At 41.2% G+C, this 10,685-nt stretch overlaps 1 protein-coding gene across 1 annotated transcript in view; it reads right to left on the bottom strand.

Annotated features, from left to right (window-relative positions):
* Positions 1-3,636: 3,636 nt before the first annotated feature.
* The window catches only part of LOC145390246 (macrophage mannose receptor 1-like), a 31,909-nt gene continuing 24,860 nt past the window's right edge, over positions 3,637-10,685 (bottom strand). Inside the window, exons 9-12 of the mRNA XM_080265236.1 lie at positions 10,205-10,378; positions 9,080-9,163; positions 6,939-7,106; positions 3,637-3,719 (exon numbers count right to left, since the gene is read on the bottom strand). Coding sequence (XP_080121362.1) covers positions 3,637-3,719; positions 6,939-7,106; positions 9,080-9,163; positions 10,205-10,378 — 509 coding nt within the window. The remainder of the gene's footprint in view (positions 3,720-6,938; positions 7,107-9,079; positions 9,164-10,204; positions 10,379-10,685) is intronic.

The following is a 10,685-nucleotide window of genomic DNA, read 5'->3' as shown; positions in this document are numbered from 1 at the left end:
ATTTATATTTATCAAACAGTTTCAATGAAACTTTTATTTGACGCTCTCGAAATACTTTTCTATTTGTTCATTTAATAACGTCTCTCGGCAAAACTGCCAAAGTTTATCTTCTGAGGAAAAATTATTCCATGTAATAAGGAAATGCTTATAACTGCATTCTGCACAATCCTTTTTTCATATTTTTTGTAAATTCCTTGACCACCCCCAACAATCAGAACGTTACTTTAAATATTGTAAGTACTGTGCACCTAGCAATTATTTCCTATTCATCATTTGTTAGCAAAAGTAAAAAATGACTGCAGTTCTGACACTTATCATGACCAATATTAAGTGTGACGCAAGACTTCAACGAAAAGAATACTGGACCTTGAAGTAAAAACGGTTGCGGAGCACTGCTGTAGACCAAGACCCCTTACACAGACTCGACCCTGCGTCACCACTTTCCTGATGCAGAGGAAAATGATGAATTTATCTTTCTCAAGACCCTTTCTTCCTTTGTGCTCTGTTGTTTGAAGCATCTTTGGGGATGATATAGTATTAGCTGAACATTCTTATACTCTGATTTTCATAGCTATTGCGGAACTGACAAACAGCTGCAACCCAAGACATGGCAAAGAAGCGTTGGAAGAAATGTAGACGCGACAAGATAATAGTGGCAGCTGGCAATTTTGATTTTTTTTACTGTACGATCTTCCCATTTCCATTACCATAACTATCTATTCTTAGACGTGCATACAGTCAGGGAAACAGTTGCTTACTATTCCTGTGCCTCTACCTCACAATCAAGACATATTCGTCACTTTCCCTCATAGCGTATCATATAAGAGAAATTCATGTGCTGGCAGGGAAACATACCAAGCCTCTCACAGCAGAGAAATATTAGCTAGCAGCTGAGTAAGAAGAAGAGGTGAAATATCAGGTGAACTTTTGTCCCAAGTTCTACGATAAGATTAAATTTAGACCAGTTCCCAGCCATTTCCATTCCGTGACTCCCCGGACAAAATACGGAAACTTCCATGGCCCCCATATAGCCCGCTACATCTTTCTTTGATGTATTAAACAGCAAATCATCATCCGGATGGGTGTCTGCATATGAGATTTTGACAACTGGAGTAATTATAGCTAAGGAAGCGGTGCATGCACATAAAGGAACACGCAGAACATGCTTATTTATGTACAGCTTAAGGATTTGTGAATTACAGCTTTGTTACCAGCTGGGATATCAGTGGCTGGGTCGCAGTAATGGCACAGCAGCAGTCTTGAACATGAAACCAGTTACTCAGGTTTACTGACAATAGAGTAACATCCAGTTCTCAACCAAAACCGACCAAGATCCTCTCCGAATGTGTCCTAGGGAAAGGAATCACTTCTTAATTTCAAAAATTATCTAGCACTGTCTCCAGATATGTTATGTACAAGAAAAATGACGGGAAAAGGATCCCTCTTTTTTTTTTTTATCTGGGGCAAACTGAGGAAATTCTGTGACTCCAGATACTTGAGACTACCACACAGCTCGTCAAGAAACACGTTAGGGCCCCTCAGAGGGCCTTGATCCCCAGACTGGAAACCATTGATCTATGGAAACAGACACACGTGAGAGAAGGCTGCTGAAACGTCAAAACTTCGGCCAGTTTCTTTTATTTAGGGTAATATGTTGTAATATGTGTAACTATAATAGTTATGACCATTTGTGTACTGAGAACTTTGAGCAAAGAGATATGAAATATATGAATTATAGTGCATAACATCTGTTATCGTGGCATCCATGAAAATAACTGAAGATGTAGTTAATATCAGCTGACTAGCATAAAAATACCAGGAACCCAGTGTATTACGTTGTTAGTACCAAGGTCAGTTAACACTTCCTATATCATTTTACCGCAACATCAGCTCCATATGACTGGGTTGTTGCAGCTCTAATTTATTATTTATAATTCACTGCAGCTTTACCGCAACAAAAATGAGCTCCAGAAAATGCACGTGCGTGATAGCTTTGGGGTTCACTGTTGCTGTGACTCTGTAAGAATGGCCACTGTGGCACAGGTGGGGGAGCAAGAAAATGGACCTTGTCATATTTACACATTCAGAGTTTCATTCCATTTATGCACAACTTGACCTAACAGTTACTGAAACTGCTTCATATCATATTCCTTAAACACGTTAAGCACGGTTAATCATACATTTTACTCTAAGTGAATTCCGACTGATCATCCACCAAAATGTGCAGTCACGGACAGAAATTCATTGACTTGTCTGGAAGGCGTCAGAGCCCAGGGAATTCTTGCTAAGCTAATCAACATCCGTCAGACATGTTAGAATCACGGCTCAGTAGTTCGGAATTCCAGAGGTTTATTCCCTTTTGTCCAATGATGCCTTGAATTATTATTATTATTATTATTATTATTATTATTATTATTATTATTATTCAGTTTTCGAGAACATCCTTGTACTAACGAGACTTATAAACTCTTCTGTGCTGTGTAAAATTGTCTGAAGGTCTGAAGGAGTAAAGGAATGAAAGGCATTACTTGTGGTTGTTTGTTGGTGGGGTGAACAAAATAAGTAGTAGACGTTGAACGGTATGGCAGGTATGGGAGTGGAGGAAAAACTGAGTGAGAGGATTTAGGAGATATGGTGGGAAAGTGCTGTATAGGAAGAAATAAAAGTGTGCAAAGAGGGTAAGAGAGGTCTGCAGGGAGGAAAAGAGGTTTAAAGAGGGAGGGAATGTGGCGTGCAGGGGGGGAGAGGTGTGCAAGCAGGAAGGGAAGTGTATAGGAGGAGAAAGAGGTGCTTAGGGTGAGAAATGTATACAGTGAGGGAGGGAGAGAGGGAGGGAAAGAAGTTTGTAGGAAGAGAGAGCGGTGTCCAAGGAGGAAAAGGTTGATATGAAAACTATGAATGTGTGATTAGAAGGTAGAATGATGCTTGGAAAAAATGTCAGAGAGCAAGTGTCGATGCAACTATAGGTGATGGATAGTATAATTGTGAGGTGTGGTGAGTGTAGTGGAGCAGACTTAAAGGTGGTGGTGTGGTGCAGGTGTAAGACCTGTATGGCGCAGGTGCAAGACAGGTGGGATGCAGCTATAGACCCAATCAATAGGGTTGATGAAAAAAATGATAATTTCAGTTAGATACCGGTTATGTCAGGCTGTAACAGGATATTGAACAATGTAAGACAAAAGACAAGTGAGGTTGAGAGTTATTAAAGACCTGTGACGTGCCATGAGAGTGGTCGTGCGAGTAAGTTGACGCAGGTATCCTTAAAGATGTCCCCAAATTCAAACCAAGCAAAGCACAACCAGCAGGTAAAATGGTCATGCAGATGAAAGCCGTGCGGCTAAAATTAGATAGTTCATTCAGTTAACAAGCTACATGTTATACGAATGACACGATAAAGCCTATGTAAGTGTAGAAGAGAGGATATTCTGACGCAAAGAGAAGGGGAAAGGTTAGGACACACTGAAGAAACTACGGATTTTGCTCTTCTGTCATATGTAAAATTAAACATAAGGAAGAAGTACCAGAGAGCTTCTTGACACGATGCGAATACAACGTCAAGTGTCATGAAGTCTGATAATGGAAGCAGATGAGGGACATAAAACAGACGTGGGAATGATGCAGGTAGGAGAGGTAAAGTCAGGCAGAGGCGTTGGACTCTTCAGACGTGATGCTTGGTGACCGTCTCGTCTGGGTCATCTGAACACTGTCCATGTTGATCTCTGGGGGAAGGAGGAGAGGGTTTTTAATATAAAGGCTCTATGAGTTGGACTTAAAAGATTATGGGTTAGGAGACTGTAAATAAGAGGGTTTGATGTGATCGATGGGGACTCGAGTCAGGAGAGGTGAGAGCACATAGATAAGTCAGGGTAGTTGAGAGCTCAGACGTTCGCGAAACAGGTGAATTAAGTGCAAAGCGGATTTGTGAATCAGGAGGACTGAGATCTGAAAGACTGGTAGGCCTCTTAAGGATTGGTGACCTCACGAGTAAACAGTGTAGACGTCTTAGGAGTTAAAGAAGCTATGTACATGAGGATGTTGTGCATTACGTACGGCAAATGTTCTGTGAAAATGTGAAGGCTATACTGTATATGACTGTTGTGGGCACAGGAAGCTGTTGAGGGAGTGATGATAAGATATAAAAGAGGCTTGGAGGTGTTGTTATCAGGTCAGCCTTAGCTGAACAACGTAAAAGTCATAAAAGATAAAGCAGGAAGACAGGGGCTTAGATCAATGCCTATCAACTGCACAAGGATCATTAAGGCAGACAATATGTGCTTGTCAAGAACCTATTTTCCCCTAGAATACGACCTGCAACAGTCAAATATACATCCAGGTATCCAGCTGTAATGCTATATGAATAAGGACAACGGGAGGGGGGGGGGAACAAACAGGACAGGGGGTTTATTGTGACCGTAGGAAGTCGTTCGATTACAGTGTTTGTGACGAGCTTCATATAAATAACGCTGCGGTACAGGACAGCTGGTGAGAGTAAAGAGCATAAATCACTAGAGGATGGGAGGATGGAAGAACTGTTCGTGTATGACAGTGCTACAGAAGTAAAAACACAAGGGAATGGAAGGGCTGGAACAACTGTTAATGTGTGACAGTATAATACTACTATATGCAACAGCATAAGGGCATCGACGAAAAGTTCTGTTAGTGTGTGAGTGTAACGATAATATAATGAACGGCAAAATGAAAAGGATGACAAAAAATCGTCATGTGTAACAGTGCGATAATGATATAAAGAACAGCATCTTTAGCAACAACAACATGCAGTACACAGTTGTAACAGCCATAGGATGAGCAGTAACAACTAGACGAGCATTCAGAGGGAGGAGTACCTCATGTACTCTAAATTGATGTATAGCTGCACTGCGCAAATTAGCAGTGTAGCATCAGGAAGTCCACAAGTTAATGTTTCATTCGAGATTATAATTTGATCTCAGTATCTGCTACAACTGGTATACCGTTAAGGCTCAGTGTACTCTTATCTGGATTCCCAGATTCTGTAATATGTGAAAACATTTGCCCCTGCAACACGAGAGACCTTTCCCATGGAGAAAAAAATGATCTAGAACAAATTAAGAAAAACTGTACTGAAGTGGTACATGAGACGCTGTTTTAAATGTATCCAATCGATTCTTTTCTTAGGTAAATAAAATACGAGTAATATGGAGATGGTCTGAAGAATTTAAGTCATCGCAATGATGTCATCAGAATGACACTTTGTTTGTCCTTTGACTTACTTCCCTGAAACTTATCATTAGCGTGCATCCTAGTGTTCATGTGACATCCCCCTTATATTTTCATCATGGTACCATCATTAGTTACACTGAAACTCTAGTGAAAGACAGGCACATTGTCACGATTTGAAGCTCGAACCTAATATGTAACTGTGGTTAACTAGTGTAGCATTATTCAGTGTGGGATGACACTGTATACCTGTAGTTATGCCAGGCTGCAGCTATGATAATGCTTCAGGTTAAAAAAGGAAAGCCTGGTAAAAAAAAAAAAAAAAAAAAAAAAAAAACTTTCAGCAACTGAGCCATCTTAACACTGGCCTTAGCCAGCCTTATGAAGTGTCATGTGATTACTACTCGTCGCTGTCTGTCTCCCTGCGCCGGCTGCTCCACGAACTTTTTGAAAAATCAGTCTAAAGTGGGCAGTCAGAGCTAGTGGCCTTTGAGTTCAGTTCTGCAGTCAGTTCCTTATCATGCTCGAAAAACCTGTTTCACTGACAGATTCTGCAAATCCTCCATCGAAGCATAGGCCATCTCGAGTGATGTATGAGGGCTAGAAAGAAAGTGTTAATGCAATGACAGTCTCGCTATCTCTTCTCACACATCAAACTGGAATGCCAAGTGTAATCGTATATATTTCCTTGAGGGAGTATGTTGAGCGAATAGGCTAAAATTGCATGATTTTAATGTTATAAACCTCTTTAGGCATTCTGACACTTTTGTGTCTTGTCTCCATGATTAATGAAGGTCGAGATCTCTAATACAGGTACTTACAATCTTTGAACAGTTTAGAGTTTCCTGAACTTTGCCTGAAGTGAAACTGCTAAGTAAACTAAACAAGTTTGAAACCAGAAATGTACATTGTGAGTGTAGGCATCGAATTCCTTCATCTCGGTGACAGCTCTTGTCATGAGCATAATTATCGTCGTAATGGAACACATTACAATAACGGGCCCACCCGTGAAAAAGTTGATAAGGCAACTTTTGGTTGTTCGTCGAACTCTCGTTTGATTTGTTACGGTCTTTATTAATTAATTTTGAAATAATTTATTATACGCAATATGGGGATTTTTAAAAAATTAATTATGTCAAGAATATGCTTCTGCATATTATGCTGAATCAAAATGAAACTTGTTGAAGTAACCTGTCAAGCCAGTTACTACGTCATCATATTTAATAATGCTATCATTAATATCAGGATTCAGCAATATGGCACGATGGTAACAATATCCGATGGATAGCTTAGAAAAGTGGCATATTGAAATACGGTAAATGTTGCGTGTGTTGTTTTCTCCTCGAGGTCACTGAAATGGCTGTATTTCAATTACAGTAATTTGTTGATATTATGCTGGTAAGTTCTATGTGCTGTATAACATATCACAGGCGATTAAGGACTGCTGTAAGGAGAGGGGAGGCCAGCGCATATCACACACAAACATTTAAGGAACCAGACTGAAGAGGGCGACAGTATAACCTCCGTCCATATCTGGTGGTGCAGTTTAATTAATAAAAGCATCAGTGATAACAATACAATCATTTTCATCGGTTTTCCTCACCATTATAGTCATCGATTGCCATCATCATCATCATCATCCATCATCATTACCATCACTATCATCACTACAGTCATTATTACTTTCTTTAATGGCTACACCAGCTTCTATTCCCATTTACAACTTTTCCCCAGTTACTCACGTGCAGACTCTGGGAAATCCTGGAAGTCGCACGATGCCGTCTCCACCTCCCCCGGCCGTGGGCCAGAATTGCGCTTCACGTAACTGCGAACCACGAACAGCACGCAAGCTATCAGGAAGGCGGTGGCCAGGATGATGCCGATGATACCCCCGGCTTCCAGTAGTGGCCCTGTATAGGAGAGGGTTGGTGAGAGAGGAGGGTAAGAGAGAGAAAACTGAAGGAATGTGTGTATGTGAGAGAGAGAGAGAGAGAGAGAGAGAGAGAGAGAATAAGGGTAACAGGGGAATGGGACAAGGTCAAAGAGAGGAAAGGAATGAGGATGAGATGAAAATGGAAAAGAGAGAGAGGGAGATGGTGGAGACGGAATGTGAAAGAGCGAGTGAAGATGGGTGAGATGAGGAAAGCAAAAGGTGAGAAAGACCAAGAATACCACTCACGCTACCAGGAACACAATAGTTAGGATGATGGCGAGAGGGAAATGGGTGAGGGGGAGAAAGTGGGGGGTGCGGATGTGTTGGGGTGAGAGGAAATTCGAAGGGGGTGAGAGAGGGGAAAGACATGAGTAAAGAGTAAGTGAAAATGAGGGTAAGGGCTAGGGGAGAGAGAAGAGAGGGGGAATATGTGTGGAGAACATGAACACCACTGGGTTTTTCGAGACTATGACAGCTAGGATGATGCCAATAATTCCTCCAGGTATGAGTAACAGCCATGATGGGGGGGGGAGGTGCAAGAGAGGGGAAGTAGGAGGGAGAAAGCGGGAAAGAGAGGGGGAGATGTGAGAACGAGGGTAAGAACGGGTGAAGGAGGAAAGGGAGAGGAGGTGGGATGGAGGGAGCGAGGACAGGAAGACATATGAACAAAAAAGAAAAAAAAAAAGTGATACAAACAAAAATTGCTAGACATACATAAAAAAAAAATTGTGACTGACAAAGCTGAAAAAGAATGGAGCGATGATAGGAAGAAGTAACTACGCGGAATCAGACTAGAGAAAGACAACAGTACAAAACAACCAGCAGGAACAGGTGTCAGATCTCTCACTGCTTCAAGCGATTGTCCAGTGAGCTGCAATAATTATTTTTTAAATATTCCATCATTAGCATATCCATAGATGGTTGTCTTCGTTATACAGTTTCAGTTACTGCTGTCTTAATTATCTCAGACTTTATCATCTTTTTCAGTGCTGAAAGGGAAAATTAATAATGCTTTCTTACAGCAGAATTCCTACTGTAATCTTAGTGTAGTTAGAGATGAGTTGGTGTTGTAAAAGTAGACACCTGCTCATAAACATTGTCGAGAAAAGCAAGTTATCACGAAATCAATACAAACCAAGGCATTATACATATAAAATAACTGTGTTTATAATGTTACCATCAATCCTCACTGGTAAATTTAGTGCCGATGGCTATGAAATAATACAGTAGGAATGAATATTAGTGATATTAAGATTTGTTTGCTCTTCCTGCTCTTAAATCTGTACAAGAAGCTAAACTCGTACCTCTCAAGGCACTAAACGCGTTAATATAATTTATGTAAATCACCGGCGATGGAATTCAGGTATATTTCCTTAACTTGTTCGAAACCTGTTCCAGAAATTATCTGGACACCAGTTAGGACTATGATAAAAAAAAATTGTAACTCCCGAGATGCTGTGAAAACATATCGTTTACTTTGCATATACTGTATGTGTTCAGCCAAGGAAACGAGTGAGGCACCGTCACACATATATAATGAATCTCATCCACTACCTCATTACTAATTAAGGCAGCAGTCTTTATCTCTTCCTTGCGCAAAAATTCCCCTGATCTTAAATATGTTGTCGGCAGCAAGAAAAAAAAAAAGTCATCGTACTGAAAGAGCTAAAAACTTGAGGACCGGCTCAAATGACACCAAAGCAGAGATTGTAAAGAGGAAGGAGGAGTTCGCTTTCTCCTTTTAAAGTAAGACCTTGAGCCTTAGATGAAGGAAAAGTCGTGTGGAAGTAGCAAAAACAAACTAGACATCGTACGGAAAGGTTTTAAAAGTAATTTCTTAACCCGTTCAGTGGGAGAATCCTTTCCAAAAGTGAGTACAGTATTACTCGTATGTCGGACGGCAAAATTAACTACATAAAAGTCGTTATCGTAGTAGAGAGGTTAGCTGACCTTCTGTAGGGGATCCTGTTGGGTGGGGGATGGGGGTGTAGGGGCCGCCCTCTGCTACCGGGTTGGTCACTTGTTTTAGTTGAACTGCAAAGGTAAATTGCTTTTATAATTGATTTTTGTTTGTGGCACACTCCAACACGCAAATAAATACAAATTGAAACACACACACACAGTATGTACTGCATACAGTATTCAAGTACGGACAGTGACAGAGGCACACATAGACATATGCACACACACAAGTACACTCGCACATGCACACACACACACACACACACACACACACACACACACACACACACACAATTCTCGCTTTGTAGAACCTGCATCACACTTTCCAACGCTGTGCACCATTAGAACTATTTAGCCTAATATGTCCCACAACATTTCACAACTCTACAACTTTACAACACCCCAAAGCATTCTTCAGCAGTTTACAACATCCTATAGTGCCCAACAACAATAACAATCCCAGTAACCCTCTCCTGATAGTATCCCGCAACAGCCCACAACTTTGCAACACTCCAGTATACTCTTAGACACTCTACAACAACACTCCAAAATCTCTAAGACACTCAAGAACATCCCGCAACACTCTAAAGCAAACAATAGCACCTCAAACGTCCAACCATCACCGAACATACTCACAATCCTCTGAGCACGTCTTGCGGAGTAAACCGTAACACTAAGTACCCGTGCATTCTATCATCCTACACCATCCCCCCTCTCTTTCTCCAACACTTTACAGCATCTATTAGAAGTATATTTCACTCCAGCACAAATTACATCAACCTCACAACACCCCACGACACTCTACAACACCCGCACATTAGTTCACGAAACCCCTGGATAATATACATCACTTTCACAAAATCCCACGACACTTTGCAACACCACATAGAAGTTTACAACATCCTCAGAACAATCTTTATCACCCTCACAACACCCCACAACATTCTGCAACATCCCACAGAAACTTATAACACCCCAGGACAATCTGTTTCGCCCTCACAGCACTCCACCAAAATTTTATACCGCCACACGACACTTATAGCATCTTCACAACACCCCACGAATCCCCACCACACCCCGGGAAATTCTGTAACACCCACACAGCACACTCACCTTTGAGTGCCTTGCAGATGTAGTGCCTAGTGTCCAAACAATGTGTGTTGCTCCAGGTGCCCAGATCCCCCATCTCCACACACCCCTCAGCCTCCTCATCCGATCCCTCCCAGTCCGGCTCTCCCACGGCCCAGTTTAGGTAGTCTAGGGCTGTACCGTCGCTCCACCCGTACCCTGCAGCATATCGGTTGACGTATGATAATAAGACTCATAAGAAAGAGAAAGGAAGCACACATAGTTATAAACAAAATGCAGATGTACAAGTATATGAGTCTAAAACATAAAAGAGTACCGGTAAAGAAAAATATGTAACACCCGTTATATTAAAGCAAACAGAAATATTATGAACTGATAATGGGCAGAGTCTCTGAGCGCTGTTTTGTATTTCATTTTTACCTACAAATAAATGGGTTTCCTGTGTCCCAGTAAATATGTCCATCATAATGACTGTTTATATTTTTTCCTTTCTTATGCAGAAAGA

Source organism: Coenobita brevimanus, chromosome 14 (assembly GCF_032717465.1).
Source record: "Coenobita brevimanus isolate Jiangsu-jjx chromosome 14, ASM3271746v2, whole genome shotgun sequence".
Taxonomy (NCBI): domain Eukaryota; kingdom Metazoa; phylum Arthropoda; class Malacostraca; order Decapoda; family Coenobitidae; genus Coenobita; species Coenobita brevimanus.
The sequence above is the reverse complement of the archived record's forward strand: the minus strand, read 5'-3'. Positions and strand labels throughout refer to the sequence as shown.